Below are 22486 nucleotides of genomic sequence, written 5' to 3'. Positions count from 1 at the left end.
CCCGAGGAGCCCTACAGAACATCTTGAGATGGCCCCGGATATACTGCACACTTCAATAGGTGCTGGTTGGACGTTATTATAGCTTCACCACCAGAATATGAGGCAAAGTTTCATGATCTACTGAGAATGAGAACATACAGTGATCATCGCTCTACAGCCAGAAAATAAAAGATGAATAGGAGGTGTTCCATCATGAGGGCAGAGATCAACAAGGAGCTGTATACTTGATGAACCAGTTGGTCCACTCCAGGAGCCAGTGTGGTTTTAGTAGTCAAACATTACAAACTCTCATGGACGGCAATGGACAAAGGAAAAAATGTCAGACACCAGAAGGAAATAGCCAGGCGCATTGGGCGTCTTTCTGGGATTTGTAAGGCGCAGTGAGCCTAAAGGTCCCTTTCCAAGGGGAGGATTACCAGGTCAATTATCAGGAATAACCCTACATATGAGTGCGCTTGTTCCTGATAATTAACCTGTGTAGAGATGCCTGTGTAGAACCGTGGAGGCCCATTTTCACAGACCATTTTGATATAATTCAGCATGGACAACTAGTTACTTTTGTCATTTACGTTGTTACAAAAATGTTCCAGTCTGCAGAAAATCTAGCAGAACAATTGGAGCAGTGAATGGGGAGATCTCTAGACCCATGTGAGGTGCAGGGCTGGGTCTAGCTTTGTAAGGCCTCTTTCACACTTGCGTTGTCCGGATCCGGCGTGTACTCCATTTGCCGGAGGTGCCCGCCGGATCCGTAACACTGCAAGTGAACTGAAAGCATTTGAAGACGGATCCGTCTTCAAAATGCGTTCAGTGTTACTATGGCACCCAGGACGCTATTAAAGTCCTGGTTGCCATAGTAGTAGTGGGGAGCGGGGGAGCAGTATACTTACAGTCCGTGCGGCTCCCGGGGCGCTCCAGAATGACGTCAGAGCGCCCTATGCGCATGGATGACGTGTCCATGCGATCACATCATCCATGCGCGTGGGGCGCCCTGACGTCACTCTGGAGCGCCCGGGAAGCCGCACGGACGGTAAGTATACTGCTCCCCCGCTCCCCACTACACTTTACCATGGCTGCCAGGACTTTAGCGTCCCGGCAGCCATGGTGATTATTAAGAAAAAGCTAAAAGTCGGAACCGGTAATGCGCCGAAACGACGTTTAGCTTAAGGCCGGATCCGAATCAATGCCTTTCAATGGGCATTAATTCCGGATCCGGCCTTGCGGCAAGTGTTCACGATTTTTGGCCGGAGCAAAAAGCGCAGCATGCTGCGGTATTTTCTCCGGCCAAAAAAAGTTCCGGTCTGGAACTGAAGACATCCTGATGCATCCTGAACGGATTTCTCTCCATTCAGAATGCATTGGGATAATCCTGATCAGGATTCTTCCGGCATAGAGCCCCGATGACGGAACTCTATGCCGGAAGACAATAACGCAAGTGTGAAAGAGCCCTTGAAAGGTTTTATTGTCATGTACTATATGATCTCTGATTTTCATTGTTTACATCAATCATGGCCTAACCCCTTTAATTTAGTAATTTAGGCTTAACTAGATGCAACCTCCTAGAGTTATGCCTACTCCCAGACACCCACCTTCCTGCAGGTATTCAGACCAACATTGTGGCCCAATAATGTCTGTCTTGCGGAACAAAATATACAGATTTACAGATTTTTTTTATTTTAATTGAAATTTTCTGATGAAAATTCTATTAATAACTATTGATTAAAGGTAGTTTGAGAGAACAGCTGATCTGTGGGGGTCCTGAATGTCGGACCCCCACCGATCAGATACTGATGACTCCCTCTTTAAGGGTACTTTCACGCTAGCGTCGCTGGATTCCGGCAGGCAGTTCCGTCGCCGGAACTGCCTGCCGGATCCGGCAATCTGTATGCAAACGGATACCATTTGTATTCGGATCTGGATCCGTCTCACAAATGTATTGCAATACCGGATCAGTCTCTCCGGTTGTCATCCGGAAAAACGGATCCGGTATTTATCTTTTTCACATTTTTAAAGGTCTGCGCATGCGCAGACCGCAAAACCGGATCCGTTTTTCCGGAACACTTAGGTCCGGATCGGGCATTAATGCATTTCAATGTAAAATAATGCCGGATCCGACATTCCGACAAGTATTTCAGAATTTTGGACGGAGAAAATACCGCAGCATGCTGCGGTATTTTCTCGGTCCAAAAACCGTACAGTGACTGAACTGAAGACATCCTGATGCATTACTGAACGGATTGCTCTACATTCAGAATGCATTAGGATATAACTGATCAGTTATTTTCCGGTATAGAGCCCCTAGGACGGAACTCAATACCGGAAAAGAAAAATGCTAGTGTGAAAGTACCCTAAATCTGTTTTTCAGCCATCGGGACCTGTGTAGAAATCTATACTCGCCTGGCAGGGTCATGTGCGCCTATGCAGCCAATCGCAGGCCTCAGTGGTGAAGTGTCCCCAAGCAGCACATCTCTGCTGAATCATGTGCTGCTTGGGGACACATCACCTTTGAGACCAGTCATTGGCTGCAGTGGCACACGTGACAACTATCCATGCAGAAAGTTGACAAACGGTGACTGGAAGTCCACTGGTGACAGGGAGCTGGAACCGAGCAGCAGGCCCCAGATGAGTATGGAGGTCACTACAAAGTACCAGTTGCTTGGGGGCAGATGAAAAAACACTGCACAACCGCTTTAATGAACAGCAGTAAATCCTTGGTACACTTTATAAAAACTGTCTAGTCTTCTGACTCGATCGTCACAATGTGCCACCCCCCATGGGGTATATTAATCATATAAAAATGAATAGACCTTCGTCCTCATATTGCTCTTAGCTTTAAAGCGCAGCAGGTCGGTAGAGGCGGATACGTGACCTCACCAGCTGTGCCTGTCCACGCCACTCACATAGACCGTGCTGACATCTATTTAATTTGGTCATAAATCAGTTTTGAAGATCCTTCAGGAGAGGAGAGATGGACTGGAGATCGAGCCATTAGACGGATTTCACTGTGAATGGTATTCTGCATCTTCCTATGTACATATAAGCTGCAGAGTCCAAAAATCAAAACTTTTTATTAAAAACCTGTTGCGTAAATGATTTTCAGCTCAAAATACATGTATGTAAGTGAAAAAAAAAAAAAATCCCTGAAAGGTGCCTATAGCCTTTAAAAGGCTATTCCAGTTAGATTTATAGGGGATAATTATTAGAACAGTGGGGGTCCTACCGCTCTGATCACGAGAACGGGGGCTCCATACCTCTTGCAGCCGCCATTCATTTCTATGGAAATTCCTGAGATAGCTGAGCGCTGTACCCCTATCTGTGGATAGGGGTAACTTAATTTAACGGGAATACCCCTTTAAGTCAATCTATATTGAAAGTATTACTGTGGAGCAAGACATAACTGCTTTGGTTTTTATGCTGTGAGACTGTTGTCAAGTACATTTTACTATTTGATATTATTTTAAGACGTCTTCTGTTATGTGACTCATTTGGTAATGAACTGGTCCCATGTTATTAGTGGGTAGAAATACATTGCATCCTGTGTGTGTCAGCAGTGAAACAATTCTCTTGGCCTAATTATCTACAGGTTTGAGGTTATCTTGCTAATTCTTTCCAATTTCTAGAGGATGTATTTCTTTCGAATGGACATTGTCTTTGGGTACCAAGACTGTGAGAGTTGTGTGAACACCCTATCCTGTAATATATAGAAGAGTCCAGCAATGAGTCATGAATCAGTCCTTTCTCCCAGACACTTCAGTTACCAGGGCGGCTTTACTGCTGTGCAGGTTGTCTGCTCTCTTGACTTTGCTAAGCAAAAAAAAGTATAGATGAGACAAAGAAACAAAAAAGAAAAGAAAAAAAAATCACATTTTACACACCCTACAGAAAATCTCCAGGTTGTGTCTTGCAAAAGTATTCACTCCCTTTGTGTATTCTCTGCCTTTTTAGGCTACTTTCACACTAGCGTTCTGCTGTCCGCTCGTGAGCTCCGTTTGAAGGGGCTCACGAGCGGAGCAGAACGCTTCCGTCCAGCCCTGATGCAGTCTGAATGGATGCGGATCCGCTCAGACTGCATCAGTCTGGCGGCGTTCAGCCTCCGCTCCGCTCGCCTCCGCACGGCCAGGCGGACAGCTGAACGCTGCTTGCAGCGTTCGGGTGTCCGCCTGGCCGTGCGGAGGCGTGCGGATCGGTCCAGACTTACAATGTAAGTCAATGGGAACGGATCCGCTTGAAGATGACACCATATGGCTCAATCTTCAAGCGGATCCGTCCCCCATTGACTTTACATTGAAAGTCTGAACGGATCCGCTCAGGCTACTTTCGCACTTAGAAATTTTTCTAAGTTATTAATGCAGACGGATCCGTACTGAACGGAGCCTCCGTCTGCATTAATATGATCGGATCCGTTCAGAACGGATCCGATCAAGCGCTAGTGTGAAAGTAGCCTTATTTTGTAATAAAATCAGGAATGCAGCACAGTCCCCATCAAGACTGGCGTAGCCCATGCCGACCTTGATAGATCAGGGCCAAAGTGTTTGTGTTATGTAAATTAGCCTCTTGGTGCAGTCAGGGCATCGCCATTGCACCGAGAAGCTCCGCTCAGTTTTCTCTGCCGGCTGTGCACCGACCTCTTTGGCTAACACGGCCAAGCAGTCTGTTCTCACGCCTGGCCCTAAAGTCTTGTGGTAGCCTGTTTGACGCACGCGCAGTTCATGGCTGGAGATCGTTGGGTGCAGCAGTAGGGGGCTTGGCTGGCATATAAAACTTAGCTGAGCCTCTGGGTGTAATGGCAATGCCCTGATTGCACCAAGAGGCTAATTTACATATGTATGCAAGGCAAGTGTGTCTATCATGCCAATTTATGTACTCACAGTATACAAACACAATAGTTACCTGCTGCTAATCTGATTACTGCACCTGTGAAATAGATCAGGTCTGAATTACACTCTAAAGTATGATTTATTTTTTTTTACTTTTTTTTCCATGAATGATCCTGGGATTATTTTTTTTTTTTTTTTACTGTTTTGTTTTTGTGAATAACTTTGGCCCAGAGCTGGATTCTTTTTTATGCTTTTTCCTCAGCATAGTTGGATCCTGTGAGGCTGCGCTACTCCATGCCGCATGCATCGTTTAAGCTCCGGGGTTAAGCTCCGAGGTCTCGCTGCCGACATTATTTTCCACAGAATGGTGTTTGTTTTTTTGGAAAATCTCAAGCTTCCACGTCGAGGCCTTTCCTGTTATGGTAAATATTAATGTTGTGCTAAACACAGTCAAGAGATTTGATTTGGGAAAAATGCACATTTCTCAGGACCTGGCCCATATTCTAATCCGGAGCACTCTTTAATACCTACTGTCGAAAAACTGAGGATTTGCATCATTTAATTTGCAGAACATGACGACAACTTTAAAGATGTGTTTTTTTATTTTTTATTTATTGTAAAGCAATAAAAAAAATTAAAAGTCATCTGCAGGGGTCCAGCAGTCACTGATAGCCGGACCCCGGCTGTATGCGTCGGCATCGGTGAAAACACTGATGTGCCGCGGCACGTTCGATGTGTGGAGGGGGGGAGAGAGCTTCCATCGGGTCCCTGTGACGTGGACCCGATGGCAGGGAAGGCAGCCCGATGTCTTACTTAGGCATCGTGGCTGCCTTCCGGGAGAGCCTGTGAGATCCAGCCCCCTGGTTCTCACAGGAAGCAGGCTGTAAGTGTATTACACTGGTAATACACTTACAGCCAATGCATCACAATACAGAAGTATTGTGATGCATTGTAAAGGGGATCAGACCCCCAAAAGTTGAAGTCCCAGAGTGGGACAAAAAATAAAGTGAAAAAAAAATTCAAAAAGTTTTAAGTAAAAAAAAAAAAAGCATCCTTTTCCCAAAATAAAGTAAAATAAAAAAGTGAAAAAAATAACAGTAGACATGTTAGGTATCGCTGCGTCTGTATCGAACGGCTCTATAAAAATATCACATGACCTAACCCCTCAGGTGAACACCATCAAAAAATAAAAACTGCACACGGCCGTTTTTTCCCCCCGTTTACTGGCCGTTTTTTGTGTTCCGTATACGGAACCATTAATTTCAATGGTTCCGCAAAAAAAACGGAATGTACTCCGTATGCATTCCGTTTCCGTATTTCCGTTTTTCTGTTCCGTTCTAACATAGAACATGTCCTATTATTGCCCGCAAATCACGTTCCGTGGCTCCATTCAAGTCAATGGTTCCGCAAAAAACACGGAACACATACGGAAATGCATCCGTATGTCTTCCGTTTCCGTTCCGTTTTTTTGCGGAGCCATCTATTGAAAATGTTATGCCCAGCCCAATTTTTTCTATGTAATTACTGTATACTGTATATGCCATACGGAAAAACAGAACAGAAACGGAAACACAACGGAAACAAAAAACGGAACAACGGATCCGTGAAAAACGGACCGCAAAACACTTAAAAAGCCATACGGTCGTGTGCAATAGACCTAACTAAAAGTGTAACACCAAATGATCAAAAAGGCGTATGCCTCCCAAAATAGTACCAATCTAACCGTCACCTAATCCCGCAAAAAATGAGCCCTTCCAATCCACTGTGAGGGGGCTCATATCTGTCTAAGGTATTTAATCTATAATACATGCAGTTTCATTGTTGTAAGCGCCGTGCAAAATGCCAAGGGGGCCCACTGAGACTTTATCGCCCAAGGGCCCACTTGAACCTGGAGTCGGCCCTGATGCTGCCACCACCATGTTTCACTGTTTGGATGGTGTTCTTTGGGTGATGTGATGTGTTGGGTTTGCGCCAGACATAGCGCATTCTTTGATGGCCGAAAAGTAGAATTTTAGTCTCATCAGACCAGAGCACCTTCCTCCATACATTTTGGGAGTCTCCCACATGCCTTTTCGCAAACTCACAACGTGCCTTTTTGTTTTTTGCTGAAAGTAATGGCTTTCTGCTGGCCACGCCGCCATAAAGCCCAACTCTATGGAGCGTACGGCTTATTGTCGTCCTATGTACAGATACTCCAGTCTCTGCTGTGGAACTCTGCAGCTCCTCCAGGGTTACCTTAGGTCTCTGTGCTGTCTCTCGGATTAATGCCCTCCTCGCCTGGTCCACGAGTTTTGGTGGGCGGCCGTCTCTTGGCAGGTTTGCTGTTGTGCCATGTTCTTTCCATTTGGTTATGATAGATTTAATGGTGCTCCTGGGGATCATTGAAGATTTGGATATTTTTTATAACCTAACCCTGACTTACACTTCTCAACAACATTGTCCCTTAGGCTACTTTCACACTTGCGTTTGATGCGGATCAGTCATGGATCTGCACAGACGGATCCGTTCAGATAATACAACCGTCTGCATCCGTTCAGAACGGATCCGTTTGTATTATCTTTAACATAGCCAAAACGGATCCATCTTGAACACCACTGAAAGTCAATAGAGGACGGATTCGTTTTCTATTGTGCCAGATTCTGTCATAGAAAACGGATCCGTCCCCATTGACTTACATTGTGTGTCAGAACGGATCAGTTTGGCTCAGTTTCGTCAGACGGAGACCAAAACGCTGCAAGCAGGGTTTTGGTGTCCGCCTCCAAAGCGGAATGGAGACTGATTGGAGGCGAACTGATGCATCCAGAGCGGATCCTTTTCCATTCAGAATGCATTAAGGGCAAAACTGATCCGTTTTGGACCGCTTGTGAGATCCTTGAATGGATCTCACAAACGGAAAGCCAAAACGCGAGTGTGAAAGTAGCATGACTTGTTTGTTGAGTTGACAGTAAATCATATGACAGTCAATAAAACCACCAAGTGGAATGTGGCTTTGGAACCACTGCTAATCATGCCTTGAGGATCTCTCGAGGAGTCTCTGGCCTTTCTAGTGCTTTGTGGACTTCCTCCGGCTGATAAATGAGCGGGATTGTTTTCACAAACAAGTCACTTCCTCTTTTGTGGTTGCTCAATTTTTTACCTTAGAAATGTAATGTGCAATAAGATCAGGAGTGAGATATTTCTTACTAAGTGCAAGCTGAAGCCTTTCATTTTGTGGTTAAAAAATGTTTTCTGTTTTCAATAACATTCTGCCACCTAGATGTCTTTTCCGTGGACATTTGGCGACTTTTTTTTTTTTTTTTTTGAAAGGGAAAGAGTAGGGCAGTAACAATTTGAAAGATATGTACAGTTTTGAAAAATCCTTCTGTATTCTGTATCAGTTCCTATGCAGACCCATATGTCTCCATGGTTACAGACTATAACAAACCCTATGCGTAATCATTTGCTGATCTGCTCCTTCTTCCTCCCTTTCTTGCTGTCCAGCAGACTGGAGAAGAGGGGGAAGTGGGAGAGGAATAGCACATGACTACAGGAGCTGCAACCTTGGAGACCAAAGAGATCCCAATTAGCTGCTTCTGGAGGAGAAGTCATAAGGCCAGATTTATCATGAGGGGAATAATTGAAGTCAGTTTTGCTTGAGTCTATGTTGAGTACTTTATGCTACATTTATCAAATGGCTCATGTTGTTTGATAAATTTGTTTTATCCTTAAGCCTAAGACTTTTGTCTAGAAAAGCTACTCCAGTTTTTCTACTACACTCCCCTCCTGGTGTGAGCTTGCAACTTTAAAAAAAAGTCTCCGTGATAAATCTGGAGTGAAACTCATTAACACAGATAACCACAAGTCGCACAACGTTTGCACAAGTAAGGCTACTTTCACACTAGCGTTCGGGTGTTCGCTTGTGAGTTCCCTTTGAAGGCTCTCACAAACGGCCCCGAACGCATCCGTACTGCCCTAATGCATTCTGAGTGGACGCGGATCCGCTCAGAATGCATCAGTCTGGCAGCGTTCAGCCTCCGCTCAGCAGGCGGACACCCGAACGCTGCTTGCAGCGTTCGGGTGTCCGCCTGGCCGTACGGAGGCAAACGGATCCGTCCAGACTTACAATGTAAGTCAATGGGGACGGATCCGTTTGAAGTTGACACAATATGGCTCAATTTTCAAACGGATCCGTCCCCCATTGACTTTCAATGTAAAGTCTGGACGGATCCGTCTGAACAACTTTCACACTTAGAATCTTTTCTAAACTATAATGCAGACGGATCCGTTCTGAACGGATCCCAACGTCTGCATTATAGGAGCGGATCCGTCTGTGCAGACACCAGACGGACCCGCTCCGAACGCAAGTGTGAAAGTAGCCTAAGGCTACTTTCACACTTGCGTTGTTTGATTCCGGCAGGCAGTTCCGTTGCCTGAACTGCCTGCCTGCCTGATTAGGCAAACTGTATGCAAACGCATGTCATTTTTTCAGACTGATCAGGCATTTTTCAGACTGATCAGGATCCTGTTCAGTCTGAAAAATGCCTGATCAGTCAGAAAAATGCATTGCAATACCGAATCCGTTCTTCCGGTGTCTGCAAAACGGATCTTTATTGTTTTCACATTTTTAAAGGTCTGCGCATGCGGCAATTTGAATGCCAGATGCGGCACTAATACATTCCTATGGAAAAAAAAATGCTGGATCCGGCATTCAGGCAAGTGTTCAGTTTTTTGGGCCGGAGATAAAACCGCAGCATGCTGCGGCATTATCTGCGTCCTGAAAAGTCAAAAAAACTGAACTGAAGACATCCTGATGCATCCTGAACGGATTGCTCTCCATTCAGAATGCATTAGGATAAAACTGATCGGTTCTTTTCCGGTATAGAGCCCCTAGGACGGAAGTATCCTTAGTCCAAAAAGTCACAAAAGCCCCATTTTGCAACTTTTTGAAGCCAGAATTTTGGAGTAAAGACATGATAAATCAGGGCCAATGTCCAGAATGAGACATCCTAGGAGCAGAACAACAAAAATGATAGAAGTGGTGGGTCCGGGACAGCTGACCCAATCGACTATTATGGGGTCCGTTGGGTTTCTGTCAAGGAATCAGCATTTTGCCGGGCAAAATAGTTTAGCGTGCTGTGCTGTTTTTTCAAGATTTTTTTTTTATGGAATCTGCAATTAACTATTCAAATGGAGCCTCTGACACAGATGTGAATGAAGCACAAGAGAGTCATTCTGAGATGTGGCATAACTAATGACCCAAATGGCTATGCTATCATGAATAATGAGTTCACTGAGCCAGAGCAAGTTATCTATACCTTGTCCTATTTGTGTGATATACTATTATCATTTATACAAATGGCCGTATAAGTGACATCCTATTAGGGCTTATACATATGGTTGTATTATTTAACCCTGTGGGGTTCCCATTTTATACATAGGCAAAGAGAGTTCTTTTTTCAGAGATCCATGAGCATTTCTACTAGAGAAGTTGACGGCTCCTTGTGCTAATGCCTTACGGAGGCACATGGAGTCTTCAGCTTTGTGTGCATGAGGATAAATCTTGTAGCTTGAAATGTCAGTTGTCAGCATTTGTTTTACCATATTCCTCCATTTATTAACTAGGTCATTCTAATTTGAGGAAAAAGATGTCATCGGGAAATTCCCAATTGCTTTCTTACAACACCTACAAGCTTGTCTCATGACACTTCCTGCTCCAGCATAAGAAAAATATCAGCTTCCACGAATGGCGGCTTATGTTATTCGAATGGACTGAGATGTAAGTTAAAGGGAACCTGTCATCAACTTTATGCTGACCTCACTGAGGGCATGAGCTAATAGTAAGTGGTTGCTGAGAACCAGCATCATAATCATTGCAGACTGGGCCTTGAAAAGAGTCCTGGCCACCTGAGAAGAGTCATGGTCATTCATGAATTCCTGCTCTCCTGCCCACCTGCTGATGACTGACAGTCTTCTACCTAGTTTTCTCCCTTTCTGTCTAGGAGAGAACTGCCAACCATCAGCAGAAGGGCGAGAGAGCAGGAGATTATGGATAACCATGTACTGCCCTCAGTATGGTCAGCATAAAGTTGATGACAGGTTCCCTTCAAAGGGAATTTGACTTTTTAATGGTTTGTCTAGAAAAAAAATTCACCGGCTGTTCGATGCAAGAATCTTGCCAACTAAATCTCCATAATGGAATAGTGGAGGTCACAACTAGCCTTGAACTAACTTGTGTTTCAAGTTCGGTATACAAGGTTCGGGTTATTTAAGAATTCCGTTATGGATTCTGCTACCACGGACCATAAGTTATGGTTCGTGGTAGCGGAATCCATAACGGAATTCTTAGATAACCCGAACCTTGTATGCCGAACTTGAAACACAAGTTCACTAAACACTAGTCACAACTTAAGGTTCACTTTGGCAACTGACCATGTGAACTCCATGCTGCGGTGCAGACCCATTGACTTAAATCAATCCGCAGAATACGGCAAAAGATAGGACATGTCCTTTCTATTACAGCACGGATCAGAAGCCCACAGAAACACACAGAAACCCTTCTGTGCGTTTCCGGGTCCTTGCCTTCACACCGCAAAAGATAGGACATGGCTGCAACACGTGCACTTGTAGCCTTAAAGAATAATTTAAGGAATATTATTCCCCTTGTATAATGTTGTTAGAAATACTCTGAACAAAAACATGTCTGCAGGTAATTTCACATTTCCTACAACAGGACTGTAGGATGGGTCAACAGGGCAATTCCTTTGGATTTGAACCCACCGCACAACCCATATAGCTAAAGGGATTATTTTTGATCATTTGTAGAAAGGCAATTTGCTGATATATTTTTGGCCTTATCTAACTGCTCATAACACAGACATTAGACCCTACCTGCATTTTGTATGTAATTACTACTGTCTGTGAAAGAATTGTGTAAGTACCTCTGCCAATACGATGTACAGTATGATCTCAATATAAATTGTCCAGCATGGTCACAACAAAAGTACACTCATAAAAAAAATAAGAAGGAGTTGTTGGAATTGAATGACATTTTCTTAGAAACTTTTTATGTGTAAATGATTACAATATTAGAGTGAAAATCTAAGTTTATTAGGGACAATTGAAAGGAGGCTCTATAACCCTGTTGGTACAGGATGAGATACTGTTGGGCATGGAGGCTTACATGTTTTGTATGGTATCCTGTGGCACATTTGCCCACAGATGTTTCAGCTGGGCCTGTAGATCCTCACACTAGTAGGTTTCCGAAGCTTGTGTCCCAGCTGGTCCCGTAAATACTCTAATAGCGTTAAATCTGGCAACCGGGCACACCAAGGAGGTATTGAAATCTGGCGGAGACATTCCCGGGAAACTCTTGCAGTGTATGGGCGAGTGTTATCTTGCTAAAAGATGCCAGATGGAAGCCCTGACATGGGAGGCAGCACATGTGGCTGTAGGATGTCCTGCATATATTGCTGAGCTGTTAGTGTCCCTTGTATCACTACTAGGGGTGGCCAACTTTTAGGGCTGCACCGGGTATTGAATTATCGATATCCAATCGATACTTTTGTACCGGTATCGATTCGATACCGAGATTTGCCTTTTACCGATACTAGGCTGCGCTACTGCACAGCCTAGTATCACAGAACATGGCAGGCGCTGCTCTCAGCGCACGCCATGTTACCTCAGCAGCACAGGGGAGAAGGAGTCTCTCGCTTCCTCCATCCTGTGCTGCTGTTCCCGCTGCCAACAATGAGGAGAGAGGGGACGGAGGAGGGGAGGGACTGTGGCCACTGCACCACCAATGAAGATAATTAACGTTTAATACAGATACAGGAGGCGGGTGCTGGCGGCAGAATCACATAGCCAGCACCCAGCCTCTATGACAGGGAGCTGCGTGGCGCAGTGCGCCCCCCCCCCCCCCCCGTTATAAAAACATTGGTGGCACAGTGCGCCCTCCCCTCCCCAGTATTAAAGTCATTGGTGGCAGGGTCCCCTCTGCCCTCTTCATTGGTGGTGCAGTGGCAGTTCTGATCGGAGCCCCAGCAGTGTAATCGTGGGGCTCCGATCGGTTACTATGGCAGCCAGTACGCTACTGAAGCCCTGGCTGCCATGGTAATCTCCCTGCTGCTGTGTGCACAAAGCCCAGGGCAGCAGGGAGAGTGTAAAGTCCTATTCACCCTAATAGAGCTCTATTAGGGTGAATAGGACAAGGGATTAAAAGATCCTAGGTTCTAGCCCCTAAGGTGGGAAATAGTTATTAACCACCTCCGGACCGCCTAACGCAGATTCGCGTTCCGGAGGTGGCAGCCCTGCGCAGAGTCACACATATATGCGTCATCTCGCGATGGCCGAGATTTCCTGTGAACGCGCGCACACAGGAACGGAAGGTAAGCGAGTGGATCTCCAGCCTGCCAGCGGCGATCGTTCGCTGGCAGGCTGGAGATGTGATTTTTTTTAACCCCTAACAGGTATATTAGACGCTGTTTTGATAACAGCGTCTAATATACCTGCTACCTGGTCCTCTGGTGGTCCCCTTTGTTTGGATCGACCACCAGAGGACACAGGCAGCTCAGTAATATGTTGCACCAAGCACCACTACACTACACCCCCCCCCCGTCACTTATTAACCCCTTATTCACCCTTGATCACCCTTGATCACCCCATATAGACTCCCTGATCACCCCCTGTCATTGATTACCCCGCGGTCATTGATCACCCCCCTGTAAAGCTCCATTCAGATGTCCGCATGATTTTTACGGATCCACTGATAGATGGATCGGATCCGCAAAACGCATACGGACGTCTGAATAAAGCCTTACAGGGGCGTGATCAATGACTGTGGTGATCACCCCATATAGACTCCCTGATCACCCCCCTGTCATTGATCACCCCCCTGTCATTGATCACCCCCCTGTAAAGCTCCATTCAGATGTCCGCATGATTTTTACGGATCCACTGATAGATGGATCGGATCCGCAAAACGCATACGGACATCTGAATGGAGCCTTACAGGGGAGTGATCAATGACTGTGGTGATCACCCCATATAGACTCCCTCATCACCCCCCTGTCATTGATTACCCCCCTGTAAGATCCATTCAGATGTCCGCATGATTTTTACGGATCCACTGATAGATGGATCGGATCCGCAAAACGCATACGGACGTCTGAATAAAGCCTTACAGGGGCGTGATCAATGACTGTGGTGATCACCCCATATAGACTCCCTGATCACCCCCCTGTCATTGATCACCCCCCTGTCATTGATCACCCCCCTGTCATTGATCACCCCTCTGTAAGGCTCCATTCAGACATTTCTTTGGCCCAAGTTAGCGGAAATTATTATTTTTTTCTTACAAAGTCTCATATTCCACTAACTTGTGTCAAAAAATTAAATCTCACATGAAGTCACCATACCCCTCACGGAATCCAAATGCGTAAAAATTTTTAGAGATTTATATTCCAGACTTCTTCTCACGCTTTAGGGCCCCTAGAATGCCAGGGCAGTATAAATACCCCACATGTGACCCCATTTCGGAAAGAAGACACCCCCAGGTATTCCGTGAGGGGCATATTGAGTCCATGAAAGATTGAAATTTTTGTCCCAAGTTAGCGGAAAGGGAGACTTTGTGAGAAAAAAAAAAAAAAAATCAATTTCCGCTAACTTGTGCCAAAAAAAAAAAAATTTCTATGAACTCGCCATGCCCCTCATTGAATACCTTGGGGTGTCTTCTTTCCAAAATGGGGTCACATGTGGGGTATTTATACTGCCCTGGCATTCTAGGGGCCCTAAAGCGTGAGAAGAAGTCTGGGATCCAAATGTCTAAAAATGCCCTCATAAAAGGAATGTGGGCCCCTTTGCGCATCTAGGCTGCAAAAAAGTGTCACACATCTGGTATCGCCGTACTCAGGAGAAGTTGGGGAATGTGTTTTGGGGTGTCATTTTACATATACCCATGCTGGGTGAGAGAAATATCTTGGCAAAAGACAACTTTTCCCATTTTTTTATACAAAGTTGGCATTTGACCAAGATATTTATCTCACCCAGCATGGGTATATGTAAAATGACACCCCAAAACACATTCCCCAACTTCTCCTGAATACGGCGATACCACATGTGTGGCACTTTTTTGCAGCCTAGGTGGGCAAAGGGGCCCACATTCCAAAGAGCACCTTTCGGATTTCACAGGTCATTTACCTACTTACAACACATTAGGGCCCCTGGAAAATGCCAGGGCAGTATAACTACCCCACAAGTGACCCCATTTTGGAAAGAAGACACACCAAGGTACTCCGTGAGGGGCATGGCAAGTTCCTAGAATTTTTTATTTTTTGTCACAAGTTAGTGGAAAATGATGATTTTTTATTTTTTTTTTTTCCTTACAAAGTCTCATATTCCACTAACTTGTGACAAAAAATAAAAACTTCCATGAACTCACTATGCCCATCAGCGAATACCTTGGGGTGTCTTCTTTCCAAAATGGGGTCACTTGTGGGGTAGTTATACTGCCCTGGCATTCTAGGGGCCCAAATGTGTGGTAAGGAGTTTGAAATCAAATTCTGTAAAAAATGACCAGTGAAATCCGAAAGGTGCTCTTTGGAATGTGGGCCCCTTTGCCCACCTAGGCTGCAAAAAAGTGTCACACATGTGGTATCTCCGTATTCAGGAGAAGTTGGGGAATGTGTTTTGGGGTGTCATTTTACATATACCCATGCTGGGTGAGATAAATATCTTGGTCAAATGCCAACTTTGTATAAAAAAAATGGGAAAAGTTGTCTTTTGCCAAGATATTTCTCTCACCCAGCATGGGTATATGTAAAATGACACCCCAAAACACATTCACCAACTTCTCCTGAATACGGAGATACCACATGTGTGACACTTTTTTGCAGCCTAGGTGGGCAAAGGGGCCCACATTCCAAAGAGCACCTTTCGGATTTCACTGGTCATGTTTTACAGAATTTGATTTCAAACTCCTTACCACACATTTGGGCCCCTAGAATGCCAGGGCAGTATAACTACCCCACAAGTGACCCCATTTTGGAAAGAAGACACCCCAAGGTATTCGCTGATGGGCATAGTGAGTTCATGGAAGTATTTATTTTTTGTCACAAGTTAGTGGAATATGAGACTTTGTAAGAAAAAAATAAATAAAAAAAAAATCATCATTTTCCACTAACTTGTGACAAAAAAAAAAAAATTCTAGGAACTCGCCATGCCCCTCACGGAATACCTTGGGGTGTCTTCTTTCCAAAATGGGGTCACTTGAGGGGTAGTTATACTGCCCTGGCATTCTAGGGGCCCAAATGTGTGGTAAGGAGTTTGAAATCAAATTCTGTAAAAAATGACCAGTGAAATCCGAAAGGTGCTCTTTGGAATATGGGCCCCTTTGCCCACCTAGGCTGCAAAAAAGTGTCACACATCTGGTATCTCCGTATTCAGGAGAAGTTGGGGAATGTGTTTTGGGGTGTCATTTTACATATACCCATGCTGGGTGAGAGAAATATTTTGGCAAAAGACAACTTTTCCCATTTTTTTATACAAAGTTGGCATTTGACCAAGATATTTATCTCACCCAGCATGGGTATATGTAAAATGACACCCCAAAACACATTCCCCAACTTCTCCTGAATACGGAGATACCAGATGTGTGACACTTTTTTGCAGCCTAGGTGGGCAAAGGGGCCCATATTCCAAAGAGCACCTTTCGGATTTCACTGGTCATTTTTTACAGAATTTGATTTCAAACTCCTTACCACACATTTGGGCCCCTAGAATGCCAGGGCAGTATAACTACCCCACAAGTGACCCCATTTTGGAAAGAAGACACCCCAAGGTATTCGCTGATGGGCATAGTGAGTTCATGGAAGTTTTTATTTTTTGTCACAAGTTAGTGGAATATGAGACTTTGTAAGAAAAAAAAAAAATCATAATTTTCCGCTAACTTGTGACAAAAAATAAAAAGTTCTATGAACTCACTATGCCCATCAGCGAATACCTTAGGGTGTCTACTTTCCGAAATGGGGTCATTTGTGGGGTGTTTGTACTGTCTGGCCATTGTAGAACCTCAGGAAACATGACAGGTGCTCAGAAAGTCAGAGCTGCTTCAAAAAGCGGAAATTCACATTTTTGTACCATTGTAAACGCTATAACTTTTACCCAAACCATTTTTTTTTTTACCCAAACATTTTTTTTTTTATCAAAGACATGTAGAACAATAAATTTAGAGCAAAATTTATATATGGATCTCGTTTTTTTTTGCAAAATTTTACAACTGAAAGTGAAAAATGTCATTTTTTTGCAAAAAAATCGTTAAATTTCGATTAATAACAAAAAAAAGTAAAAATGTCAGCAGCAATGAAATACCACCAAATGAAAGCTCTATTAGTGAGAAGAAAAGGAGGTAAAATTCATTTGGGTGGTAAGTTGCATGACCGAGCAATAAACGGTGAAAGTAGTGTAGGTCAGAAGTGTAAAAAGTGGCCTGGTCTTTCAGGGTGTTTAAGCACTGGGGGCTGAGGTGGTTAAATAAAAAGTAAAAAAAAAAATTGTTTAAAAAAACCCCACTAAAATATTAAGTATAAATCACCTCCTTTCCCAATTTTACATATAAAATATATAAGCAATAAATAAATAAATAAACATGTTATATATCGCCACGTCCGAAAAGTCCAAACTATTAAAATATAAAAAAAATCTCCTATGCGGTGAATGCTGTAACAAAAAAAAAAACAACTAATAAAAACTGCGTGATTTGCCATTTCTTTTAGTCACCTTGTCCCCCAAAAAAATAGGATAGGACTGTTCGATTATGGGCCGGACGTTCCGTAAAATGCGGAATGCATGCGGCTTTTTTCGTGTTTTATTTTTTTCGCGTGGTATCGAATGGTATCGAGTATCGCAATACTTTTTTATGGTATTGAAATCTAATCAAAATTTTGGTATTGTGACAACCCTTCTAACTTTCATATGTGATGGCTTCCCAGATCATCACACCAGCAGTTGGGGCAGTGTGTCGCTTCACAGTAAAAGAAGGATTGAAGTGCCCACCAAGAAGCTTCTGTACTCAAACCCAAACATCGTCTGGTTCCAAACAGAACCTGGATTAATCGCTAAATATGACACTGTTTCAGTCCATGGCAGTCTAGGCTTATCGTTCATGACGCCATTGCAAATTAAGGCACTAGTGGCTTAAGTCATTGGTAGGATGTGTATCGGGTGCCGTGACGCCAAATTTCCTTCGGTTAAGTGCCTGTAGAAGTCTAGGCAGAGACAGGGGTGTGTAATGAAGGTACCGCCGTGTATGGATGGTGGACAACAAAACTGTGGGAGCTGCGCGTGCTTGTCAGCAGATCAAATAATTCTCTACTGGTGATCAGTCTGGGCTGCCCGGAGCCTGTTCACTGTGTGTGTATACCCTCACATAACTACTGACCCTAACAGCTAGGCCAGAACAGCCTAGATGGCAGGCAATTTGACAAAACAACCATCCTGCTTCTCCAATAATGTACTGCCCCTTAAAGTCTGTCAGCTGGGAAAAATGTCTTCAAGTGCAGCATAAATGCATGCCTACCAGTCAACTATTCTTCACCAAAAGGTACACTACCCAAAAGTAGCCTCTTAAAGCCATTTTATAGGGCAGCAGGGGAAACACTTTTATGCCCTCTTGTGGAAAGTCCCAGTGTCTAATCAGACCACACCAGTAATCATTTACATATCTGCCAGAAAAATAACTGCATGCCAAGTTTAGCTGTAATCGGACATTTCTATCTGGGTGTGTTATTTGAGAGGATTTGGTATTGAGAAATCTGTGCTAGTTGTAGTTTATTTTGCTATAGACAAAATTTCCTGAAAAATATAAACTTGGAGCAGCCTACAGTTTGCTGTATGTATGGTTAATAGCAAGCATCTAAGCTGAGCTGAACACACCCCGACCTGCCCCACAGGATATTTAGCTCAGAATGTCATTATTCACTAACTTCTGATCATACACCACTGCTGTGTCACCCTGCATAAAGTTTACAGTGATGTCATCTGCCTGCACACTTTTGACATGTAGGCTGCAGCTTGACATTCCCTTCACGTGGGTGTACTTCAGTACTCTTCTTCTATAGAACGTACAAAACCTATTCCTACAGTACAGTATTGTCAATGCCTTACCACCAGGGTTCATCATAGGCAACAATTCAAATAGGGCACAACCAAGGTTGGATTGGACCACCTTGAGGCTAACAGAGAAAATGAGATTGAGGGTTCCATCTTCAAAGCATAGAGAACAGGTACAAGTTGCCTTTAGTTCACTTGTCAGTGTGGGGCAGGATCCTCCTATACTCTGGTGGACCTGCCTGACCCTGGCTACAGCTTTCTAATGCCTACCCTGGTCTGATTTGACTTCTCCGCACTGATAGCAGTAAAGAAGTTGGGTGACAGTTTGTTCTGAACTTCTTGCTGACTGCAGAGACATCTTACTGTATGGTTTCAGTATCTACTTGAAGTTTGGCCTCGATGATAAGAATAGCTGAAATATTCAATAAACTTGAAGCTTTGAGATCGGCAGCTAAAATGCTGCAAAATTGTTGTCACATGACGACAGACTAAAATAATCACAGCAATTATAATGTCACCCATGTGTTCCGAGAAGAATAAATTATCTTTATTTGTCCAAATCATGAAAACTCTCAGTGTAACCAGGGACAATGACCTATTTTATATCATTATTGAAAACTCTTCTTCCTTCTATGGGCTTTATCATTTTAGCAAGTATCTTTTAAACTTCAGGCTACAGGCACATCCGGCCTAGGAACAGAATACCATAATCACCGTATGCGGGACACCAACCGGCACCTGGCGGATCCCATTCACTATAATGGGCTCCATTGGGTTTCTGCTAGGGCAAACTACTGCTGTGTGCAGCCAGAATCTGCGTTGGAGACTCCTGTGAGAATCTCCACTGCAGGTTTGAACCTGGCTTTAGTCATATAGTCACGGTTTATTACTCAAGCGCTGACCGCAGAGATGAAGCTATGTCTCTTTTAATTGTAAATCACAGAGAGAAATGACTTTTCATCTAAAACATAACTTTTACTATCGTTGGTTAAAATATTACCCCATCTAAATATAGTGTTAGGCTACGTCAAATAATTAGACCAGGCCTTACTTTGGACGTATCAGGATAGTACAGTCCGATATATAAAAAATAACGGCAACTTACAGTTAGATGACTGTGGACCTGGCCAGACGGTGAAAGAGAGGTGAAGGCCCAGCCGGGGATAGAGAAGGGGGGGGAACAAAGTCCCTGATACATCCCTCAATGTACCCCTGCCTACAGGCGGAGCACCCGCCCCGAAAGGGGCGACCCCACCTCTTGGTGGCTAAGCCCTCGCTGTCGCCTAATATTACCCTGCCTGTAAGGATTGATGATGTTCGTCCCTTCTTAGCAGTTTGTCCCGACGTGTTTCCCCAGAAATTGTAAAAACTGGTTCATCAGGGGACTCAGGATAGATGATCAATTGTTGCAGGTTTCATTAGATAATTGCCCATCTGATATTATAGGGCAACTTATACTCTTAGACAACCCCTTTAACATGGAGAAGTTGATAGAATTTCTTGATATATTAAGGAGGTATTCTACCCTGTTTCAGATATTTTCTGTTATATGGCATGTGATAACAGATGGCACTTTTTTTAGCATTCCTTGCACAAGATATATCTGCAAGAGAGGGGACATTAGATGCTGACTTAGGCCTCATGCACACGGCCGTTTCCCGGCCGTGCCCGTATTGCGGCCCACAAACAGCAGGTCCGCAATATACGGACACCGGCCGTGTGCAAACGGTATCATGGATGTTTGATGCATTTACTTGAATGGGTCAGCAATCCAGAAGGAGCAGTGCAGAACGGAGGCACGGAAGCACTATGGAGTGCTTCCGTAGGGTATATGTCGGTGCCTCCGCACCGCAAAAAAATAGAACATGTTCTATTTTTTGCGGTGTGGACGGATCACAAACACATTCAAGTTGAATGGATCTGCATCCATCTGTGGCAAACGCACGGAAAGTACCGGTGCACCATTAGTTTCTGTGGTGATGCGAATTTGTAAGCTATTTTGATGATTCCCCGATAAGGTCAGAAAGAGTTTCAGGACTACTAGTTCTCTAGAAATGGCAGCAGAATTAATCCATATTCAAAAGTGTGTTTTCATTGCATGGTTACACAACATAGCAGAAATGTCTCTTATTTGCAGCATTTTCCCATTTTTTTCAGTTGAGCAAGAACTCTATAGACTTTCCACAGCTCGGTTTGCTGTGGGAGGTTGCTTTCTGTACACATCTCGGTCCTACACTAAAATTGGATTGTTTCAAGAGGCATGAAAATGATTATTTTTTTCTTTACCACTTAAAGAGTCACATTCCCACATCAGACAACACGTTGAAGACCACATAAAGCTGGGGTTTGTGTAATGCAAAAGGAAAGGTGCGGTATGGCAGAAGAACCCGAGCATCTCAGCCACTTAGGAAATGCTTGCATGACCACACAGTCATACTGGAAATGGTCTCATCACTTAAAAAAATTGCCAACATTTTGCTAATTAAGTTGGGCAAAAAAAGTTTTTTCTATTCCTACAAGCCTCCTCTGCTCACCCATTCTAGTATTTAGCTATGAAGTCTTCATGGACTCAATGTTGGCATTTAATGCAAGAACAGGAGCTTTGTAAAGTCTTATTTTAAGTACGTAGACTTTTACATTTGCTTGTGACCTCTAAGATGGCTGCCTTAACTGTTAGCTTTATCTCCTTTATGTAGATAATATTCAACTTCTGCTTTTTGCTCTGTTTCAGATTATAACAATCCTGTAATTACTAGTCACTGAGTGGCGGCACTCCCCAAGATCACATTAGTGATTTTTATATTTTGATGCTTTTTTTTTGTTTAATTTATAATGTTCTTTTATTCTCAAATGTCCTAAGTTGGGTCTGTATGCAGTGGTGCTTGAAAGTTTGTGAACTCAGATTATAATTTTTACATAGTAGTGGGCTCATGAAAAATTGGCCTATGGATGTTATCCTAGGGTTCAATGTGTTGTCCTGAAATAGTACAGTATATGCCTTGCTCTTGTTTGTTGGACAACCACTACTATGGAAGATATTTTTTTTTAATCTTCTCCCCCTTTGGAAGCTGGTTGCTTAACATTGGGTCAGTGAAGCCAAAAGTGTGCTGAGATGCTTGCTAATCAAGGTCTTTTCCAGCATGATGGGCATGAATACATTTTTGCTGTAGTCCTCAAGAATCTCTTTTTATCAATGAATGGCATGCAGTCAACAAAGTAGTTTAGGGAAGACTAGACATTGGTAGTGAGAGGGGCAGGCATTGGATAGAAGATTTATTATTTAGCAATAGTCATTTTTGCTTCAGTTGAATCCATCACCATGACTGAAAATTTCCTGATGGGAACAATGCAAGTGTGAAATTAAAATGACATTTGCTATTGACATTTTCAGTTTTATATGTTTTCGGTTTAAAAATGACAGTTTTAGTAAAAAAAAAAAAAAGCAAAACAAAACTGTAGAACTGGCACTGGATACGCCGAAGTTATGGAGAGGCCGGCCCCTCTTCAGAGCTTTGGCGGACCCTCCATCAGCTATGGGCCTTTTATTAATACCGACGTCTAAAACCCCAGTCTTCATAAATGTGCCCCAA

The 22486-nt window shown here is 43.7% G+C and overlaps 1 protein-coding gene across 3 annotated transcripts in view; it reads left to right on the top strand.

The window, feature by feature from the left end:
- LOC121002332 (mitogen-activated protein kinase kinase kinase 3-like) overlaps positions 1-22486 on the top strand; it is a 131522-nt gene that overhangs the window by 5205 nt on the left and 103831 nt on the right. The window contains exon 1 of one of the 3 annotated variants that reach the window (XM_040433749.1): positions 5183-5236. The exons of the other annotated variants lie outside the window; for them this stretch is intronic. Within the exon in view, the coding sequence (XP_040289683.1) occupies positions 5234-5236 (3 nt within the window). The 5' untranslated portion in view covers positions 5183-5233. Of the gene's footprint in view, positions 1-5182; positions 5237-22486 lie in introns of those variants that run through there. 3 annotated transcript variants of the gene reach the window in all.

This window comes from Bufo bufo, chromosome 5 (genome assembly GCF_905171765.1).
Source record: "Bufo bufo chromosome 5, aBufBuf1.1, whole genome shotgun sequence".
Lineage (NCBI taxonomy): Eukaryota > Metazoa > Chordata > Amphibia > Anura > Bufonidae > Bufo > Bufo bufo.
Note: the sequence above shows the minus strand (reverse complement) of the source record. Positions and strands in the feature narration are given on the sequence as shown.